The sequence below is a fragment of the Stegastes partitus genome, unplaced genomic scaffold (assembly GCF_000690725.1).
Source record: "Stegastes partitus isolate 25-593 unplaced genomic scaffold, Stegastes_partitus-1.0.2 Scaffold1004, whole genome shotgun sequence".
Lineage (NCBI taxonomy): Eukaryota > Metazoa > Chordata > Actinopteri > Pomacentridae > Stegastes > Stegastes partitus.
Genome location: NW_007578735.1, coordinates 179214 through 201666, shown reverse-complemented (window position 1 = coordinate 201666; position 22453 = coordinate 179214). Strand labels below are relative to the sequence as shown.

The 22453-nt window shown below is 41.1% G+C and overlaps 1 protein-coding gene across 1 annotated transcript in view; it reads left to right on the top strand.

Moving 5' to 3' along the window:
- Nucleotides 1-204: 204 nt before the first annotated feature.
- Nucleotides 205-22453, top strand: part of adamts16 (ADAM metallopeptidase with thrombospondin type 1 motif, 16) — a 54091-nt gene continuing 31842 nt past the window's right edge. The window contains exons 1-7 of the mRNA XM_008294884.1: nucleotides 205-613; nucleotides 781-871; nucleotides 3539-3891; nucleotides 15137-15569; nucleotides 17926-18128; nucleotides 20599-20682; nucleotides 21385-21544. Of these exons, the coding sequence (XP_008293106.1) occupies nucleotides 521-613; nucleotides 781-871; nucleotides 3539-3891; nucleotides 15137-15569; nucleotides 17926-18128; nucleotides 20599-20682; nucleotides 21385-21544 (1417 nt within the window). The 5' untranslated portion in view covers nucleotides 205-520. The remainder of the gene's footprint in view (nucleotides 614-780; nucleotides 872-3538; nucleotides 3892-15136; nucleotides 15570-17925; nucleotides 18129-20598; nucleotides 20683-21384; nucleotides 21545-22453) is intronic.

Genomic DNA, 22453 nt, shown 5'->3' with positions numbered 1-22453 from the left:
CCAATTCCTCAAAGCACTCACACCCACAGCCTTGTCTTCAGTGCTCCCTCAGCATGCTCCCTAGAGGAACGTATTCGGACTCGGTGCGACTTTCATAGAAGTGTGCCATTGCCAAGAGGGGACGCAGCCTATTTAAGACAATCACATGATTTCATTGGGAGTCAAAATGGTCCGCGGGGGTCACTGGGTAGAGAGAGAGAGAGCGGCAGAGTGAGGGAGAAAGCGAGAGAGAGAGAGGGAGAGAGAGAGGGGAACTTGGATTCTAGTCGGACTGTCTGAGTGGGGGGAAAAAAAGGAAAATGACTTGCCGGGAGAGAGGACTTAAGTTCAAGCGATTTAACGCGCCTGGATACTGCGCTTGGAGATGAATGGAGACCAAAGTGGCTGAACCGAAGAAGCCTGCATGTGAAACTTGTTGATGCTTCATTCATCGCAAGCAGAAGCGCTGCTGTTGGGCTGGTTTATTTATTTATACAGTGGCTGTGTCATTTAGGCTTTACGTCAAAGGCGATCCATAGACATGGCTTTCCTGCACCTTTCTCGTGCAGAGTGGAGAAACAGGACGCGGTGGCTGCTCTTTTTCCACCTCTTTTGCTTTTTCACGCTGAGCAAAGTAAGTCTGTTGCATTATCTCCGCTGCGCTTTTTACGCACATATCTTTACGCGCATGCACGCAGAGCTCATAAAGTTGTCAACACTTGAGATGGCAAAGCGGGATCATTTCCCCGTGATAATTTGCAGGATACAAACCAAATCACGTGTACGCTTCCTCCCTTACAGAGCGTGCTTTTGAACGATGGTGCTGACAGTCCGGAATATCGCCAAGGAGCATCGGTTCTGCTCCGATCTCTCAATTTACCTCAACACACAGGTATGTTAAGTGTTGCACAAAAGTGTCAGACCGGTTTCACCGGGTTTTGTGTGGTGAAGTGCATGTAAGGTTTGCGGGTTTATCGTGTGCTTTTCGACACAAGAAGCTCAAAAGTGTAGCCACGTTCTGCATCCATCAAACCACCAGCAGCATCAAACAGCGCTCACCTGCGCTGTGTGTTTCCTCTCTTCACCGCTAGGGGGCGACCTGCACCCTAACACAGAGTCACCACTGTCCGCTGCAGCAGTGGATCCCCAGCAACAACAAAAAAGGAATAGTTTAATTGTGCAAAACTACTTTCACTTGTTTGATGTTACTCCAGATACAGTTTTAATTTGTGAAGCGCTTTGACAAGATGCATCAGCACAGGTTATTCATGTCATTGCTGAGCAGCGCAATGAAAATGCCTCCAAAAGTGACAAAAGTCTTGAATGAGGATGCAATGATCCAATTATTAGTGCAGGCAGTTAAATGCAAAAGCCTTCATCTGTTCTTTGTTTTGTGGAACTAACAACCCCATGCGGTGTGCTGAGTCAGCAACTTCTTTGGCTGAGCATTCTAGTCCAGATCTCTCTCTTCTTCTTTTTTTTTCCCCTTGTTGTTGTTTTTGTTGTTGTTACCATGAAAAGCACACATAAATTAAACAAAAAAAAGTCTTTTTCCCTGGAAACATGTGGTGATGATGTGAAACAGAAGTGAGGGGGAAGCCCTATCGCCTCACAGCCAGTCCTTCAACGGCGACTGCTCAGTTTCAGTTTGTCTCATGTTCATGTCGCTGCATCAGGATGGGTGAGGACAGAATTCACATGCGCAATCTTTTGTTAACTTTAAGCCGAGGTACCCGCTGCTTAAAGCCCCTATCAGTACTAATGGCACTCAGGAGCCACTAAACCAACAAACTAACAACTGCAGGATCTTGTCTCAGTCCAGCAGACAAGATGTGTGTGAGTGTGCTCTGTTCCCGCAGACTCTTTGTTTATACACTGTCAGACATGGGTCATTGCAGCTGTTTTTTGACTTAGGGTGGGACAGTTAACTAGATGTAAGTGTGTGTGTGGGTTGGGGGAAGGTGGACAAAGTGGCAAAGATAGAGAGGATCATTTTCTGGTCTGGTGTCTGCACAGAAAATGCTTGAGACTCGAGGTATGTGTTTGCTCTTTGCAACCCTGCAGCTCTCAAATAGATCACACCGGTAGCTTCCCACTGTGACCACCCATTACTGCGACTGTATGCTGAAGCACAGCTAAAGCAATCATTGCAAGGAAAGCTGCATTAAATACACAAGTCTGCTAATGAGCATGCTATGTTGTGGGTAGGGGGCTTGAAGTCAGCCCCAAGATGCACCAAATAACCAAGCTCAAACCTCAGGCATTCACACTGCCAGTGATGACACACCGTCTGCCACCCTGCGTGTTTTTCCCCACTGCCACAACATGTCTGTCTCTGCGCTATATTTACTCATTATTAAGGCTTGCCAAAGCAGGTCATACTGTACAGTAACTGAGACTGTCTTGTTGACTGTACATCCAAGGTTGCTGTTATTTCTGTGCGCTTTAACCTGAAAAAGTGACAGCGTATCACTTTCCTGAGGATCGATTTAACATATTTGCAGTGGCCATTGCAACAGTTTAACAAAATCAACAATAGTGCTCCTTTATTTGTTTGTTTCCTGGTTACTCATAAACCCAGATTCATCAAGAGTATATTTAAAGGTGTGTGATGGCTTATAGTACCAGGCATCCTCTCTTCCCACCACAGTTACAAAAACGATTGCAAAACACAGAGGAAACAATGCACATTTGAACACATTGTATATTGTGTGCATGCAAGAGGCCTGATCTCTAAAACCCTGCAATTTAACCAATGTCTTAAAGACTTAGTATGCTTAATTCCTCACACAGGATGCTCTCCTTTTGTAGGTCAGGCCTTTCTCACTCATAGGATGAACAGGAATGATGTCCCCTGTCACTTTGTCCCTGGAAAAGCAATTTTGGTGCAACTCTAGGAGTCAGCAAGGAGTCAGCTACTTTTGATTTGACCTTTTGAGGAAGGACCCATTAGTTTCTGCAGCCACAGACATTTAACCGGACTGAAAGGCCAGGCCTCTGACCTGCCACCTTCACCCTTTATTACCTGCAGCTATCCAGCTCGAGCTGTAGTAAAAACTGTAGTAAAACACCAGGTCAAACATGATTCACTGAAAAGCCTGGTTTGGAATTGTCTAGAACCCTTCCTTTTCTTGTAACTCTTTCTTGACCCTGCCAGCAAAAGTATATGAGGCAGGTCAAGGAGAACTTACAAAGGACAGGAAAAGGTTGTAGTTTTCACTCCGTCCATGATGCAACCAGGGAAGGTCTGAACGTTGACACATCAGATTCCTACTGACTGACCTCAAGGACAATGTGGTTTATTGTTGTGAAGATGCATCTACAAAATATAATCTGTCACATTTAGTATCACAACTTTTTCTTCGTTAGCTCCCATTTCTATTGTTAGAAGCCATGAGATTGTTTAATGCATCTCTATCGAAACCATAGATTTCTATGTGTGTGTGTTCTGATTCCATTTTGATTCAGTGTGTCACTTTTCTTCAAATTTTGCAGACACCCAATAATCTATTTCTTTTTTCCATTTCTTTTGCTCCTGTCATCTTTTATACCTTACCAGAATATGAGATTGTATCTCCATATGAGGTCAGCCACCAAGGTCTTTACATCTCCCATGAAATTGCCCACCATCAGCGCAGAAGGCGACGCAGATCCCTGATGCCAGATGCAGGCTCATCAAACAATGACAATGAAACCATCCACTTCCGGCTCAGTGGCTTGGGGCAGGACTTCCACATGGAGCTGAGGGAGGCCTCGGAAAGCCTGATTGCACCTGGCTTCACCATCCAGGTCCTGGGAAAGAACGGCACCAAGAGCCTGAGGGCCTACTACCAGGACGACCTCTGCTTTTACCAGGGGTCACTGAGGTCGAGGGTCAACTCCTCGGTGGCACTGTCCACATGCATGGGGATGGTGAGTCTGAACATGCACAGAGTCAGGTTGCAGGAGGGTTTGGATGAGAAGGAGGGAGTAGATAAGACAAATCTGGGCTGGTGTGTGTGTGTTCGTAGTAGTCAAAAGGACTCTGGGGTCAGTTCATTTAAAAGTAGGCCTCTTGGCTGCTTTCATTTCACTTTAGTTTTGGCTGTTTTTTGATTGATCTGTAACTGTATTCACTGATGTAGAAGAAATAGTAAATCTGGGAGCCAAAGAAATTTGGCTGATCCTGGAACCCCTGATAATATAAACAAAGAGTGTCAGAGTTCTAGCCATGCCAAAACTGAGAGAGAGTGAAAGAGAGAGGTCAGTGACCCTCTCTAGATTTCAACTCAACATTTAGAAAACAACAACAAAATAATGTTGAATTTAACTAGAACTAAATCACTGAAAACTTTAAAACATAGCACACTGTAATTTTGGGTTGGAAGATGCCAATCAGACACTGAGCGAAAGGAAAGATTGAGAAGAGAAAAGAAGGATAAAAGGAGGGGGGAAAAAGGCAGATTTAAGCCAGCCAGTCAATCTAGATAAAACTACAATTCCCTCATTGTGAGACACTGTCCTTCTTTTTTGACACACCATGACTGTGATCAATTACTTCTTTCAGTCTGCTTCTCTGAGGCTGCCTTTCACACAGCACTTGAGTCAATGCATTGTCTGTCTGGTGTGGTCAGAAAATTGACTTTTATTTGACTTAAGTTGACTTAAAAACCCACTGACAAAGTTGGCCAGTCATGCGTTTCTTCCTCTGGTCTGCCGTGCATCAGTAGCTCTAACTCATTCCATGCATGTTGCACTTTTGCCTGAGTCAGCTAATGAATAACTAATGAATGGAAAAGTCAGGCCTGTGAACACCACATCATGTTTGCTCTATAAGCCAGGAAAATCGAAACGTAAGCCAAATATGCCAAAATAATGTTTTGGTGGTACTTCATCTTTTCGTTTAGCGCAAAAAATACTGTTTGAACAACTTTCATGGCTGACACATGAAGTTCAGCACACAGATATAAAAATGCATTTAATATTCCATGACACTGACTGGCATTTTTTGCATGAGTTCAACTAGCGACTAACAACGATTGCAAATTAGCCACTGGAACTGCAAAAAAGTGAAACGACTGTGTGCAAATTGCAAAAATACTGCACATTTAATTCAAGTGAATTGTCTTGTAAGAACGGGCCAGGTGCTAGCATGTGAATGGATGGCAACTATGTAGCAAGCTGCTCTGGCACTGGCTGTAATGTTAATATTAGCCTAATATATACAACACGCTAAAAGCTACACAGTTAGTAAACTGATATCCACATCCAAAAATGTGCAGATTTATTGGTGTTGACATGATCAGCAGTGCAGGTTGTGTTTATGTTAGATCAGACTCAAGTGTTTGGAGCCAAAGACTTGCTCCGAGTTTGTTCTGGAAGTGTTCGGAGGAAATTTTGTTTTTCTTTCTACTTCTTCTTGTGTGATACATCCATCTTGTCCTGGATAAAAGTCATTATTACTTTTATCCTTTACAATTTTTAGTACTTAAGCTAATATTGCTGAGTGGACAAATTCTAATTATATCCCCTAGACTGGATTGTGTTCTGTGAAGAATGCTGGCGGACTTGTGCAGTTCTTGCCTTGGTGGTCCCTCTCTGCTGCGTGAATATAAAGGAAACATGACTGTAAGAATGACATTAAGTAAGCCAGAGTGAGGCAGCTCCACCCTAAGACCCCGAGTGTTATACTGGCCCTCTTAGCAGTCTGGACTCGAGAACAAAGGGTTTTATGAATGCGCATGTAATCCTCTCAGCTTTAAACTCACATACACATATACTCATTTAGAACCACTGGAGTTAGAGTGCAACAGTTTGCTGGTAAGCAGAGGAACAACTGCAGTGTTACTTATTTGTGCTTAAATATGAGTGCGATTAAATGAAATTGAATTGAATTGTATATTGAGTGCATTAGGACAAGAAGTCGTATAAATATGTGAAGAAAAAAAATATACTCGTTCAGATTTTCTGTCTTTTCCCAGTTTTTACAAAACAACTGCTTGAAAAACTAGCGCAACCACATTTCGCTTTTTAGTGTGTTCAATTATCATTTTTGCGGGTTTCCTATTTATATTTGCAGAGGACCACTGCTGTGTCTGAGAATTGCCCTCTAAAACTACAGACAGAGAATGGCACATCTCCAGGGATGCTTCTTCTTCTTCTCCTCTCTTTGTGTGTGTGTGTATGCCTGCATTTCAGACCAGATCCCAATAAAAGATTCAGCCAAAAGGTCCAGGACTGCAGAGACTGTAAATGTGGTTCTCACGGTTGAGGCTGGCTGAGGCAGACTGGGTCAGTGCATCAATGGGAATTTGACTTTTTCTGATGCGAATTAGGGAACTGCAAACAAAAATAAGCAGACAAAGGTATTTAGACCCCTGGGATAGGATAAATATAGTTCCTTTTTTTTTTTTTTTTTAAGTAATGCTAATATCTCTCGGAAATGCACATTTTAACCATTTTTCTCTGTTTCACGGCATCACCACATAGACAGTCAGCAACTGAATGCTCATTTAGCTTCCTGGGATCATTGTCTTTTGTACTGTTGTGCATATGTGGGTGTTATGTGGCAAGGAGCCTAAATCAATTTACACAGTGAAATTGAGGGGACTCTTATCCCTTCTGTGGACAAAAAGCAAGTCCCCATAAAATAAATCATAACATTTTAATTCGAAGATCATTTGGTGGATTTAAAGTTAAAATAAGGTCAAGTAGCGATTTTGAATAAATCTTTAGGAGAATGTAAGTCAATGGAATGTCCTCTGAAGTGAAGGATGACTGTGGTGTCATATGACTGGTCAGAATTTGGTAACTGGGCCACCTTGAAGCTTATGGGAGACCTTGTACTTTGGCCAGTTTCCTATTTGGCAGGCAACAGGTAAATATTGACCAGAGGAGCACAGCACCTGGCCTCCAAACTGCAGCATGGTCCAACTTAGATGAGACCATTTTATCACTTTTGTTTGCTCTGTCATTCTTTTGAGAAATTAACGTTATTCTATTGACATTTCGAGTGACTTACACGGCCTGTGTGTTATGGTTTCTCATGGCTGATAGACGCAAAGAGAAGGATGAAGAAAGATCAGAGTGAAAGAGAGAGATGTAGAGATAAAGGCTGTAAGGGTCATTGTTCCCTTGAAGTGCCAAAAAACACCCCTTGTAGGGAGTGTGATGTTGTAAAGACTGTAAGTTGCCTTTTCAACTCTCCTCTTCTGGCAGCCCATATAGTGGTTTGCCCTGCTTTGATGACAGTAGGGAGATCAACCATAAAAATCTCTTACTTACAAGCAAGGAATTGGGGGAATAAAAGTAGCAGGCCAGTCCCACTGACTGCACTGTTCACCTGCCAAAAGCTTTCATACTCTGCACAGTCACACACATGTGGAAGGGGAGATCATAAAACAGTTCCTCTTCTGTGTCGACTTTATGCTGCAGCATAATATGCTTTAGTCTGGCTTTTTATGGGGTAAGGGTGGTGAGGGGTGAATAGAGTGCTGTGCAGTTTGGTGCCATGAATCATAACCTTTTTTCTCCCCTATATATGGCATATTGTGTGATTTTCAGCCATAGCACGATGCAGGGGATGACCACTACTTTGGGGAAAATGGTGTCACTTTGCATAGCACTTCTAACATTTGCAGATATTCTCATAAACCTCAGCTGTTTGTCCATCCATCCATTTTCTTCTGCTTATCTGGGGTCGGGTCGCAATGGCAGCAGGCCAAGCAGGGCATTCCAGTGGTCCCTCTCCTCAGCAACGCTTTCCAGTTCCTCCTGGGGGATCCCAAGGCGTTCTCAGGCCAGATATGTAATCTCTCCAGTGAGTTCTGGGTCCATCCCAGACGTGCCTGGAAAAGTTCCAAAGGAAGATACCCGGGAGGCATCCTAATCAGATGCCTGAACCACCTCAGCTGGCTTCCTTAAACATGAAAGAGCAGCAACTTTGCTCTGAGCTCCCTCCAAATGACCACGCTTTTCTCTCTATCTGTAAGGGATGTCACTCTTTTCGGCTGCTTATATCCACAACCTTATTCTTTCACAACCTGGAGCTCATGGCCGTAGGAGAGAGCTGAAACATAGATTGACTGGTAGATCGAGCCCTTTTCCTTTCGGTACAGCTTCCTCTTCAAGCTGAAAGTCTGGTACAACATGTACATTAGTGCTGATGTTGCACCAATTCCTTTTTTGCTCCATCTTCTGACCTAGATCCAGAGACTTTTGAACTCCTTTGCGTGGGTCACCAAGCTACTGCCAACCCAAAGTAGGCAATCCACTGGTTTTTGGCAGACAACTATGGGTTGGAGGTGGGAACTCTCATCCTGGCCACTTTACGCTCACCTGCAAACTTTCCTAGTGCATGATGAAGATCACAACCCGATGAAGCCAACAGAACTACGTCATCTGCAAAAAAAAAATATAGGCAAGACTCTAAGGTTCTCAAACCGGACACCGTCCTCACCCTAACTGCACCTTGAGATCAGGTCCATGAATTTCACAAACATGATCAGCTGTTTGTATGCAGTTCTAATCAGACAATGTTAGCATGGTAAGATGGAGAACATATTACTCCTTACCTTGAGCATAGTAGCATGTAGCGCAAAATACCGCTAATCAAATAAAAAAAGCCTCACAGAGCTGCCAGCATTACTGTAGAAGTCTACTACCGGACTACCTTTGGTAGATTTATGATACAGTTCAGAGCCCATCTGTGTCTCTGTCCTTTCTCTGTGCTCTTTAGCCATGGGTTAGCATGCTCTTGTCCATTAATCTGAGCCAGTGGTAAAGTGGTCTCATTTCCACACAATCTATTAACTTCCACATTTACCTCAAGACAATGGATCATTGTCTCAAGCACAGCAATCTTCTGCAGAAGTTTGTGGTAGTCATGGCCAGACAGGGGAGGCATTTTGATGCTAGTCAGCTTGATGGTAGTTCAGAAGCCAGAGGCTGAAGCGGCTGCTTAATTTGGAAGAAGGAGTCAAGTACATAGAACAATTTTATGTACACAAACCATGATAGAATGGCTCCATTGTAATAATGACTTGGTCTTCTGAAGGTTTTCCCAAAATAATTACAGAACAGATACATCTTGGACATTTAACATTTTCTAAGTTTGCCTCTATAAATAATACCTGACACTTAGGCTCTCCATCTATCTATTTTTCCCCCTGAATGTACCTCATTATCCTTGCGCCTCATATACGTCTGTTAGTCTCATCCAATTTCACTCAGACTTGTAAAGCACACCTTCCTTTTGTATCAAAGGGAAATACTAAATGTCCTGCCACTACAAATCACTTGGAGGGCATGTGTTTTCCTCTTGTAAAAGGACGGGTGTGTGTTTCTTGCCTCTAGGCTTGTAGTAGTGGTAATAATAGAATGCCGCACACTCGTCCCACCTCTGGGATTTCCAAGAGTATAAGAGGGATGGTCTACTGATGTGATGAAGCTTTGAAAAGCATACAGTGTGGTCCTGGCAGGTTGCTATCATCAATTTTTAGCATTAGATACATAAAATGATCTGAAAGGATTGTTACCAGTTTTATCATCTGCTCACATCACTCACAGTCATACAAAGTAGATTAGGTATTGAGTCATGCACAGATGAGATGGACTTGATTCAGTTTGGAACATTTTCTCCAAATTAATAGACCTCCAGTTTATGTAATGTGCTCTGGATAATCTGGAAATCCCTAATTGATTCAGAAATGGTGACTTGATGGTGTGATGTCAGAGTATCATTCCCAATTTTTCAATAAACTCTGTCAGCACCAAGTCAGAGTTTGAATCTCTGCCATCGGCTGCTTGAAATGTAGCTTTTATGGAATCGGTTTTCATGCAAAGAACACAGTAAATCATTACAACATAAATCACTGCTGCACTTCGGTCTGTCAAGAGAGGGAGAGTTAGGGAATTTTAAGCTGTTTGTTAGAATTCTGTGGAAGAACAGGAAAGTCTCGACTTGCTTTTCTTAACTTACATTCTTGGATTGCTGTTGTTGTTTATCGGATTATCATTTTTAGATACTGCATTAAACACTCACACATATTGTACTTCTTCTATGCTTGAGTTTAATTAAAAAGTATGCTTGGATGTAAATCATGAATACTAAAGATGCAGTATAGTGTTTTTGTCACCCATTAGGGAGAGCAAGTCGAAGAGAGGTAGCGAGAAAAAACAAAACGAGAGAACCATATACTGCTCACAGTCAGGTGCACCTTGTAATGCACTGAATGCTTCCCCCCTCATTTCCGTTTTCCTACCGTTTTTTTACCTGCCCGCCCCATTCCTGTCGCTGCTTGTCTGGATGAGTCTGACTCCAGAGAGTCCAGCTGTTTGCGCCCTCCCAAGTAGTGTTTCAGCATTTTATGACTGCTATTTGCACCTCGTAGAGCGCAGTGTGTAATCTGATGACTTTGGCTATTTACGAAAGGCACTCGTGTGACCTAATCTCCTAACATAGTGGCCTGCATGCATACACTCACTCCTAAAGAAAGTGCAGATGTATGTTGCTTTTTTGTAAGGCAATGCTCGAACTGAAAGGCTTGAGCAGCGTTTAGAGTCTGAGGACATCATAAAAAGATTAACTGTCTGGGTTTGTTGGCCGTTATTCTTTGGGAGACAAAAGGGACCCATGATGCTTTGTTTAAGACAAACATTTTGAATTCATTGTACATGCAGTACACTGCTATCACATCTGGTCTTTCATACACATTTCTAGTCTGGTTTCTGTCAACAAATAAAAACGTGTTAGATATACTACGTATGAAATTAGCATGCTTCAGAAGAACACAGGACATGCCAGCTCAATTTAAATAATGCAACATCAACGTCTGGCTTGAACGAATTAAACACAGGACAACGTACATAAAGACAGCATTCATTAAACAATTAGAGGCATTGATGTGTCTTGAGGAGAAGCAGTCCATTCAGTCAGTGTGGCAGCAGACGTAGATGAGAGGAAACAGGAGGATGTGTGGAAAGTGACTCATGGTTATTGTTATGATGGAGCTGGAGAAACAAGCGTGCCAGTGGCTCATCCTTAGCTCTTTGCAACAACTCATTTTTGAAAGGATTTTCTTTTGAAGACCTTGCAAAAAAAAAAGAAAGAAAAAGTGCAAATGAAGATGCTCCGTTTGACAACAACTTGTGCGGATAGAAATAGACGGTGCACTCAGATTTCACTACAGTATACATCTCTGCAGGGTGTAGAGAGAGTTGGTAATGCATGGTTGAAAATAAGCTCACAGTTATCTCTGTAAGGGACTTTTTCTATAAGACCCTGGAATTGGAAGCTAATCAAGGACCTTTGGAGACACACAATTATTCCTTTCCCTAACAAACATCAGTGCTAAAAAGACAGATGAGTTTTTACACAAACAACAGTAAGACATGCATGTGGTGCTGAAAGGGAAGAGACAGGAGTGGCAGTCAAAGAGTGAACTCTGTCACTTTGAAGCTTTGGGATGTTTGCGCTTGTTGACATGCCTCAAGTGGAACTGTTAAATCGGTTTTGGCTCACGTTGCATTTTTCTGAAATTAAAAGCTCTGCATGATTTTTGAATTGTTTGCTGCACACATATCTGTATGCTGTTCTGTGTCATTTGCAGATATGAGCAACAGTTATAGCGCTCATGTTAGAGAGAGTTAGAGTTAGAGAGAGCTGGCAGCATATGCAGTTGAAAATAAGCATACTGTAAGTAGTTCAGCTCTGCAGATATCTCCAGTGAAAATACGTAGTTCTCCTTAAGACTGAATGTCAGCCAGATTAGCCTGTGCGCTCCAGACTAGTCTTTAATATGTATCAGAACATGACAGTTTCTATAACAACTTCCAACTAAACAGTGCGGTCCACAGGCTGCAGGTGTGAGCCCAGTGATTGTCTCTTTCCATCATGGATTTCCTCTTCTTTATCTGTCCCATCTCATAGGAGTGAGCGGACCAAAAATAACCACTCACGACAAAAACAAAGCAAGAAGAAAGATTTTTCTCTTATTTCCGTCCACCGAATGCATCAACCCATGGCACCGCTTTTCCCCAGAGAGCCGCTTTCCTGCATCTCCACGCTAATACCTCAATGTTCAACTCTCCAACCACCCACCCAGACAGAATAAATACTTAGCGTGTGAAGTTCTGAAGGTTGACAGCGGCACAGTTCAGGTCAGAGGCCTCACCGTGACTTGGAACCAAATGTTGACAATTGTCTGTGATTACGCAGCGCTGGGGCGTATGCCATGTGGAATCACGCACCGGCTGTCATATGTGATTGTGAGCAAAGATCCTGGCTGGGGTGTTTCTTGACCGTTGGCAGGCGAGCAACAGTTAAAGGTGGTAATGCATTGTAAGCCTCATTCCAGTTCCTCTCTTTTCTCTTTTTTGTCAACAACTGATCCCCCACCGTTCGTTCTTGTTCTCCAAAGCTAACTGGAGTCAATCATCCATAGTCACTGCTGTCTCTTTGTAGTAGGTACAGCATTGTCTTGGGTTGTGAGGAAAACTGCAGCTGTAGCATTTCAGGGGATTTTAACGCAGACAATAGAAAATGACAGTGTTGGTACGTTGCTGATGCAAAACATGCACACTGTCTGAGGATTTTATGATGAAGCATCCATTGGGTTCATGTGTTTTTTTGTTTTTTTTAAAAGGGCCCTGAAAGATTGTAATCATGTCAGTAAGTATTGAGTACAAGTGTGTTTCCGGGCTGTAAATATGTCTCTGAATATGTTTCTGTGCCGCTGTTTGTGGTTTTCCTTTGTCTGTGAAGCACCAGTGGTGGGAAATGATCATTATCCGACACAGAAACACCTGTAAACAGCAACTGCTGTCCGCTGACTCTTGCTAAGGGCAGTATCCCCCCTACATGTGACCATGAACTTCGCACCTCATTGGTCATGTAGAGTCATGCAGATGTGTGTATGGGTTGTAAATCAAGATGGAATGCGTTAAAAAATATCATATTTTTACGTCATTTGAGAGAATCTGATAGTTTGTATGTTGTAGAACCGACAGTGCATCATAAATGGACCATTCTCTCAGTTTCTCTCCAACAGTGCATGTTAAAAGCTGTAAACTATGCGGTCATTGCGGTCATAGATGACACATCTGTATTGGCTTGTATTCATCTATCCTGAGTTCATTTCTTAATGCAGTCACACTATTTTCCAAGGACTTTCTCCTAGTTTTCTGATCTGTGTCAGAGGCGGAGACCCAGGTTAGCGTCATTAGAGGTTTGCATCTAGAGATTCTCTTACTTTAACGCACACACATGCAAACCTGTGCACATTCACACGTGCAGCCGTTCAGTTGCACACGTATGATCTTTGTTTTTCCAGCTGTCTCTTGTCCCTTTTTTGTCTCAAACATCCACATAGTATTGTGTTAAGTCAGTCGTACACATATACATACTGCCACTGTGTCAGTCTGTTTCTGTCAGCCAGCGAACTGGCTGCAGTGACGAAGGACCTCACACTCCACTCGCAGTGAAAAAAAAAAACAAAAAAAAAACGGAGACTGTAGTCAATTAAACGTATTTTAGGGAAATCACTGTTACTGCCAAGTGCAGTTAAAGTCCAAACAGTACGTGCCAGCTGACTGTCAGCGCAGATGTGGTGCGTGTTTAGAGAGACTGAGAGAGACAAAGAGAGAGGCAGAGAGCAAAAGAAAGTATCTCCAAGTGTCTGAAACTGCCGTGTTGATGGAAGTTTATTGAAAATGGAATATGAAAGCTGAAAATGTCTCTGTCTCTGTCCCAAAGAGACTGAAAGAGACGGAGAGAGAATAAGGTCAACTGAAGAAATATTTTGCTGAACATTTACAGATTTAAAATGGGCTTTCCCATAGCATATCCACCAAAATGAAAAGCAAAAGTCTCTCATACTGAAAGTGTGTTTGTAGCAACAGCTTCAATGAGTGAGAGACAGAAGAAGAAGCTTTATTGTCATTGTACAAAAATACAACAGCACTTAGCAGCTAATATGGTTACAGCTCTAAGAAAAAAACAAAGTTAAAAGATGATAGAAATAATAAAATAGAATTTTAAAAAAAACTCTATTAAAAAGATATTCATAACATAACGTGATGAGATTGTTTTAATCTTGTTTTTTTGTATTATTGATTAGAGTATTTGTTAGACTTCTAACATGTACACCATGAAATATGTTTTATTATATGAAAAAAAAATTAAATAAAAATACATTTAAATGTTCACTCTCAAAAACAGGCCAAAGCTGTAAATAATTTCTAACATAATGTTTTGGGTTTTTTTGGTTGTTTTTTTTTCTTTAATTTACACATGGCAATTTGTTTGTTGTTGTTGTTGTTGTTTTGTTTTCACAAAATTTGAAAACAAAAAAAAAACACACACACAAAAAAAAAGTGGTATCTGGTAAAATCACAGGAAAAACAACAATCATTTCTTTATTGACTGTAAAAACAAAAAACAGGCCAAAACTATACATAATGTCCACATTAAAAATCTATATTTTTACAAATAGTAATTTTTCAAGTAAGAACAATCTTTTCACATGTTGTGACCAAAGAAGATACAGTTTTACTGTATTTAAAATTTCTGAATTATTTTACTGATATTTGCTGGTATTTTTCACCTTTCTTTTTCTTTTTTTTCTTTTTTTTTTTTTTACAGTGTAGCATAAAGACTGTTTACAAGCGAGATGCCCTCTGCCTTTTTGGTTGAAAATCATTCTAACTGAACCAAGTCTAATTTAGATTTTGCTGAGATAACAGCTGACCCTGAACAGCGAAACAGATGTTGAACATGAAGAAACATGGCCAGTAATTGAGCTGCACTTAGGTTTCAAGGGTCAGGTTGCAGTGACCGAGAGTCACATCTTGACTAATTGCTGACAGAGACAGATTGGGCAGCTAAACGAATACCAGGAGAAAGTTTTTGTTGTAAAGTTGTTTTTGTAATATATGACCAAAGCCCTTTAGGCCACTCTCAGCAGAAGAGAACGTATTAACTTTTAAGGTGTTGGACATCAAGAATAATGACCCCACGGGCTATTTTTTAACTATTTTATGACACAAGTCCAACTTTCTTGTTCTTTAAAGCATGATATATGGATTGAATGTATACAAGTGAACATATAACAGAAGATTAGCCAAGGCTGAATAAATCGAAGTGCTGTAAAACTAATAAAATCTTCTGTTTTGCCTCTAGTCAGGTCTGATCCGAACACGGGATGCAGACTATTTCCTGAGACCTGTGCCACGCAGCCTTGCACAGACTGAGAACTTCAAAGCTCCCGTCAGTCACCAACCGCACATCCTCTACAAGAGAGAAAGGGAGTCTCGGACAGAGCAGAAAGTTCATCAGCCTCGGGTTATTCAGAAGAGATCCGCAGATTCATCTCCTCGCAGACACTTCGTCACGAAGACAGACTCCACCGACAACGCTGTAAATGAGGATCAACCCAGGGGCCTGCAAAAACAGCAAAGTGACGTCCGTGCTCAACATCACGACAACAGCAGCAGCAGCAGTCACGGTGACCATACGAAGCATCATCATCATCCCCGCGGTAGCCATCGCCATGACAATGACTACAGATATGGGGAGAAGCAGAGGCAACACTTCTGTGGGAGAAGGAAGAAATGTATGTAAGGGCAATTTCTCATTCTCGTCCCCATGTAACCTGCACACTCATATTCTTCCTCATGTTTAGGTGCACTAAACATTCTTTAAATGTCACTGCTTTCTATGCACACAGTAAGTAAATAAGAAAAACAAAGGGCACTGAGAAAAGTAGAAGTAAAAGACACTGCATGAACCTTTTCTGCACCGATGAAAGTTTTTTAAATACCCAAAGAACCCAACATAAGATTCCATTATGAGATTAACCTTAGCCATATATGCTCCCCCACTTAGGAGACATTTGCCATTGGTTCCTTTTTTTACTTTAACTAATTAAATTAGATTTTGTAATTGTATACACTGTTAAAAATGTCATGGCATGTAGTCATTTTTGCCCAACATGTGAAAATGGATAACACTTGATAAATATTAGAATGTTCCCACATAGACATATGACTCTCATTGTATTGTTCAGGCATTCTCATCATCTTAAATTTCTACACATAACTAAATTATCACTTTGAACTTAATTTAAAGCTAAGTTACGTTTGAGGGGAATTGTCACACCACTTACAGTCTCACACAAAAAAAGAAACCTCTGGTAATAAATCTGTTTGTTGACATTTTTGGTTAACTCTATTAGCCGCAAACCTCACAGGGTTGTTGGTGTAATGGGAACATCCACTGGTAGAATGTGTTCCCGTATTCATTTTATTTTTATGAAAGAATGCTGATGTCATCATATGCATTCAATAAACATTAAAAAAATAAAAGAAAAAAAACAAGAAAACACTAAACTTGTGTCTTTAGGACAACAGTTGTGCCTCATTTTGCAGTTATTGTCAAACAGTTGCCATGCAGCTTTTCTAGATTGAGAGAGAGATTATTACATTATTATTGATTATATTTAAGACAAAATTGTTAATAAAAATCTCATATTTGGATGGATTTACATGATAAATTAACTCTGGGAAAAGAAACTTTGGAAGAAAGTTTTGGGTTTTTTTTTAATTCTGTATTTGTTATGATGACAAAGGTTTCCTCTTAAGAACATCATTTCAATTCACTTAGACATTTCTGCTTGACTTAATTAGTGACTTAACCTGAGAAAGGTCAAAAGGAATGTTTAAATTCACGTCGCAGTGTGACAAATGTTTGTTCTCAAGAAATTACCACAAGATCAGTTAACATTGCTCGTGTCACGGGGGTCATTGGAAAAGAGAGCAGGCAGGGATTGAAGCGGTACCACCAGCATCCCCCTGCAGAACCCCAGCTGTCCGTCCCCTGTGAAAACACACCGTGTTTACATTTCCATAACATGACTTCACTGAACACCTGTGCTGTGTTTTAGTCAGAAAGGCACTTTGGTCATTCACCTGCTTTCCGCCTATATAAGCAAACGTTCCAACCTTTGTAGTTTATCTCAGGCAGCCACTGATAGGTGAAAGTTGTGATAACCTGAAAACATGCAAGAGAAGATTGGAGGCGATAATGTCAAATGCCACAGTGGTGTTAGGCTGTGCTTTTTCACTGACAGATATATTATTAATCTTATGTCATAGTAAAAATATGAGAGTGATGTGAACGTGATTAGATGTGTGTGTTCCTGGTCACATGTTCACCATAACAAGTAATGGCACATAGTCTTCATTCTTATAATACAGCCTTTTCTTTATCTTAAATACCTTCAGTTTGCAAAGATGATTAAAACAGATAGGTTCTCTTAATGAATAAAATTGGTCTTGCTGTTTATTGTCTATCATTGTCTACAGAGTATGAAACTGCTCAGGCATCTCTTTGGTGACGACACTGACGGGAAAATGAATGCTTCCAGCCTGTAAATCCTCCATATACATGTTGGTGCATATATTGTGACTTTCTGTAGCTGCAGCTAATGTGCAGCCACATCCTGTGGTTTCACACTTTACTTAATAGTAGCATAACACTGGGACTGCCAGAGTCAACAAGAGAAACAATCTCAGTCTGCAGTTTATCCATGACATCAGGTCACAAATGTAAGAGCACTGTTAATCATCTGAAGTGGTTGTCAAGTGCTTGCCAGCATCACTGGTGTTTAAAGGTAGCCATTTGGCTAGTGAAGGTCATTTCAAAACTTTCAAAACACACAGTCTAATCAGCTGTGGGAAATAAAGGTTGTGCTTATTTGAAATGGACATTATAATTGCAATTAAATTGCTATAACATACATGTATTGTTTTCATCAATCACTTAAGTCTCTGTACAGTAGTTTGTTCCTGATCATGTTGAATCTGTAGCCACAGTGCATTGCAGGTTGTTTCCACATATTTTTGACTTTATAACATCCCATTATTGAATGAATTTTGACCCCTTTTATCTTCCACCATCTGTTTTTACAGATATGCCAAAACCTCCAGAAGAGGATGTTTTCATCCTGCCAGATGAGTACAAGTTTATCCCCAGGAACAAAAGAGCAGCGCTGGTGAAGAATCAGGCCAGTCAAAAGCTCAATGTGGAGACACTGGTGGTGGTGGACAGAAAGATGATGGACAACCATGGCCATGAGAACATAACCACATATGTTCTTACTGTGCTGAACATGGTGAGAGACATTGAATTCTGCAATGTTAGATAGAATAGAGGTTGATGGGGGAGGGGTGCCAAAACACAGTAAGAAGTCCTGTGCTGTGTCCATCCAATGCAGTTAGCACACCCTGAGAATAATCACATTGACACAATGCTATACGGAACAATCTGGAACTAGCTGCTATACACTGTAAAAAGTCTTTAGAAACATCCCAGGAACATTCATGGGAGACTTGTGTGTATTTCTGTGGTCAGTATAAGAGGCAACGTGAGCAAAGTTTTCTAGTATGAATAGAAGAACCTGTGCTTTTACTGTCCACTTTCAAAGTCTGCATCCAACATGAATCGAGCCATGAGCCATGAATTTGGCTTTTTACTTTCTGTGTATAAGTAGGTGAGAGTCCATAAGACATACGTTTTTACATCTCTTGAAGTCTGCGAGAGTTTGTATTGACCCTGACGCGAATGTCCCTATGTTGTCTACGCTACGAGGATGATCGTGTACATGTTGGGCAGTAGTATGCATACATGGAATACGTATACGACCCAAGGAGCATGCATGGAAAAACTGAAAAGTATTCTAATAGCAACAACTGTCTGTGTGCATGTACACAAGGGAGTATTTTCAAGGCATAACACTGGCCTACAGTTGAGTCTTGTTTTTATGAATAGTAGATATGATATAGGATGTCTACTTTCAACACCACATCTTTCATTTTTATGCACACAAAACGGACAGTCCTGCTTGCTGTCAGCATATAAAAAAATCTTTACAAGTGACTTTACAACAGTATAACAATGCCTAATGTGCCTGACCGTGGCGTATATCAGTGGCTTATTTCCTCACATCAAATGAAGTTTTGGCATGTCACGCTCAACAATAAAATTTCTTCTGATTTGTCATTATACAGCATGTAACATCAGCTGACACTGGTTGGAAGACATACAGTTTATTTGAGGTTCGCCAATGCTGAAGTCTTAGTGACTTGACACGCCTGTCTTCTAGACTAACTTATCAGACAGAGCACATCTAAAAACATGAAACTGATATCTGGGTGAGATCATCGCCGCGACGCTCAAAAGTGTCCCCCCCGTTCCTCTCAGTTGATCTGCAAGCAAATTCCGTCACGTTGGTTTTGCTACTTAATGACTGACTGACAAATCCAAAGATAATCCGTCTATTTTGAAAACATGGTTCTCTGTAGTAGAATCCGAGTTGGAGCAGTCGCAGGCAGCCTCCAAGGAGTCACCTAAATACAGTATGGAGTTTCACAGAAAACACCCAATCCTCCACCCCAGCTGCACCACTCCCATGAGTCTGAAAAAGGTTTTTAAATATTTGTTAAAAATTAAATCTAGTAAGCCTTTCCAGCATCCATGCAGATTTATGCTTTCTCTGTGGAAAAGTTGAAAGACTTCAAAAACAGTTTTATTTACCAATTTAAAAAAAGCATGCTGTGCATTATGTACCACAAAACACTGACGCTCTATGGAGACTGGTGTGATTGTTTCTTCGATGTGGCAGTGAAAACACAGTGATCGTCTGTTTTGATCAGATCAGACTGTGCAGATCTGACATTCTGTCAAACACAGGTGTTTCTGGATATCTCAGTTTAAGTAAGTAGCTTTGATTGCCTCTTTGACCTCAGCATTTTCTCGTGAGTTTGGTAACAAACCACCGCCATGTGTCTTCTCATGAGTCAGTGCAAAGGAAGACCAAACATGAGGAACATAAGGAATGAATGAGAGTCTTTGCAGAGGGGAAAAAAAAAGGCTTTATGAGCGGCACCTTATGTATTCACAGGGAGAAAGACAGATAGCAAACATGAACAAAAGATTAAGAGTCTGCTTTTAAAGCCCAAACTGGTATGACTGATCATATGTCTGTACAAGAAGCCGAATTGGAAACAGCAGTTGTGGTTGTCAGACGTCAGCAATACCATTAAAAGAGCTTTGTGTGTTATTTCCACAGGAATGTCAAGGTGTGTTGTCTCATACATTTGAAACAGGCCTCTCTGATGCATGCGCTACAGTATTAATATCAAGGCTTAATCAGCTTGACTTTATTAATGGAAATATCCACAATCATCTTTTGATTCACATTGACCCTTTGATTTATAGCGGAGTCAGAGAAATGCTTGTGGTGTTTAGTTTTCAGGATGAAGTCAAGGAAGTTTCTGACACAGTAAGCAACATGTTTTTTTAGTTGAACCTAAAGTTGAAGTGTTTAATGACTGATCCTGCATGTCTGAGGACAGAACAGCACTTTACTCCACAAACCTAATCAAGCAATATGCAAAAGTCATTTATGTTCCACTACATTAGACTAAACTGGATAATCGTGTTTGTGTTGTTTAAAGTTTCTTGTGTTTTGTGTTGCTTGCAAGCTCCAAACAGATTTTCATAGCACAGACAGACAGATGAAAGTGTTCAAGTAAATGGCAGTATTAATAAGAGGTAATAATGTTTGCTTCTGTGTCCTTTAGGTCTCCAGTCTGTTCAAAGATGGTACGATAGGAGGGAATATCAACATCGTAATAGTGGGCCTCGTCCTCCTGGATGAAGAGCAGGTGAGCATCTCCAAAGCAGTGTCAGGCGAAATCCTTAAACGTCCAAAAATGTCAGTCGCACGCACCAATAGGTCAGTATGTCACTCTGTGTTTGCTGCACACATTATGGAGCATCAAACAAAGAGTGAATTCCAAAAAAGACAGATCACTTGTTTGTTTATTTGTTGTCATGCCTGAAGGTCCAGATCTCTTCAGTGTCTCAGAAGATTTTCCCGGGGTTGTCCTAACTACTAAGGATTTTTACAGCGGTTAATTATAGGGTTTATGTTTCCTTGAATCTTTGCCAGATTTAGGAGGGAAATTCTCATGGAGTGCAGGAGTTGGAAAGAGAGCAGGAGGTAAAGAGAAAGAGAGAAACAGGTGGGGTACTGTCAGAAAAAGAGTCAAGCAGTTTGAGAACAATGGCTTCTGCTTTCCATCCACCTGTGATTTTCATAGATTTTAATCTTCCTTAAGAGGAACTAATTATCAGCAAGAGGAATGCCAAAAATGCACAAATCTCCTTGACATTTGTCTTCCCTGCAGCAACACTTCTTTTTTTTTCTTAGATCTTCATGTTGCTTTCAAAATGCATATGTTTAAAGAGCTTGAAATCCAGGCAGAGAACCAAGATTTACTAATAAATGTAACAGCAATGCCATTACTTACACAAAGACAATGCTGTCTTTCTTTGTGCCTCTTTTTATCTGTTTTATCTTGCAGGATGGCTTGGTGATCAACCACCATGCAGACCACACACTAAACAGCTTCTGCCACTGGCAGTCCACTCTGGGGGGGAGAGAGGGTCGACACCACGACCACGCCGTCCTGCTCACAGGACTCGACATCTGCTCCTGGAAGAATGAACCCTGTGATACTCTCGGTATGTATTTATTGCCTTGTTTATTTCTGCAAAAAAAGAAGCTGTAACCAAACGCACGAAAGTGTCATTTGACAGTAAATAAAGGATTCTTGCGAATACACTGATCCATTGCCATGTAATGACAATGAAAGAATGAGAAGTCAGACAGTAAGAGTGTTTTTCCGCATTAAACATCACATAAATAGCATCTGTTTCTATTTATGGTTTATTTGTTGCTCTTGCTAGAAATATGTCATTTTCTTTCTCTGACATTCTCTGGGAAGATGTCCCTGTCCTCTGTCACACTGTGTGACCCAGGATCACACCAGCCAAACCAGATGTTAAAAAGATGGGCAGTTTTTCTGTGTGTCACATGCTGTATAGTGTACAGTATTATGGAAAGTTTAACAGCAGATAAAAAGCAAGAGTGAATCTGAAACATACTGTGCATTAAATACAGACCTCCAGCATATAATGCACAATGTTGCAAGACCATAAGTTCAAAAAGTAGCCGCACTAGTCATGTTTTCACTTAAACCACAGGACATTTAAAAGAGTGCTCTTTAGCTATTATCTGCAGAGACCAAACGCATTTGCTTCAAACACACATTCAGTCTTTGTGACCGTGCAACATCTAACAAACTAACAACAGCCTGTTTGTGGTAATGACCATGCCAACACACCGTTGTCTTCAACACTGTGAGAAAAAACTTCCATTTTGTGTCCCAGAGAAACACAGAGCGATGCACGCTCCAACACACACTCACATATATGAGCAAACACACACTACCTTCAAACCCCAGACCATAGTTCTGACTTCAAAGTGTTGAGACTAGCATTAGCCCTAATCATTGCTATGAAAGCCTAGTTCAAAGGTGTGTGTGTGTCTGTGTGTGTGTGTGTGCTGTCAAAATAAGAGTTAGCGCTGAC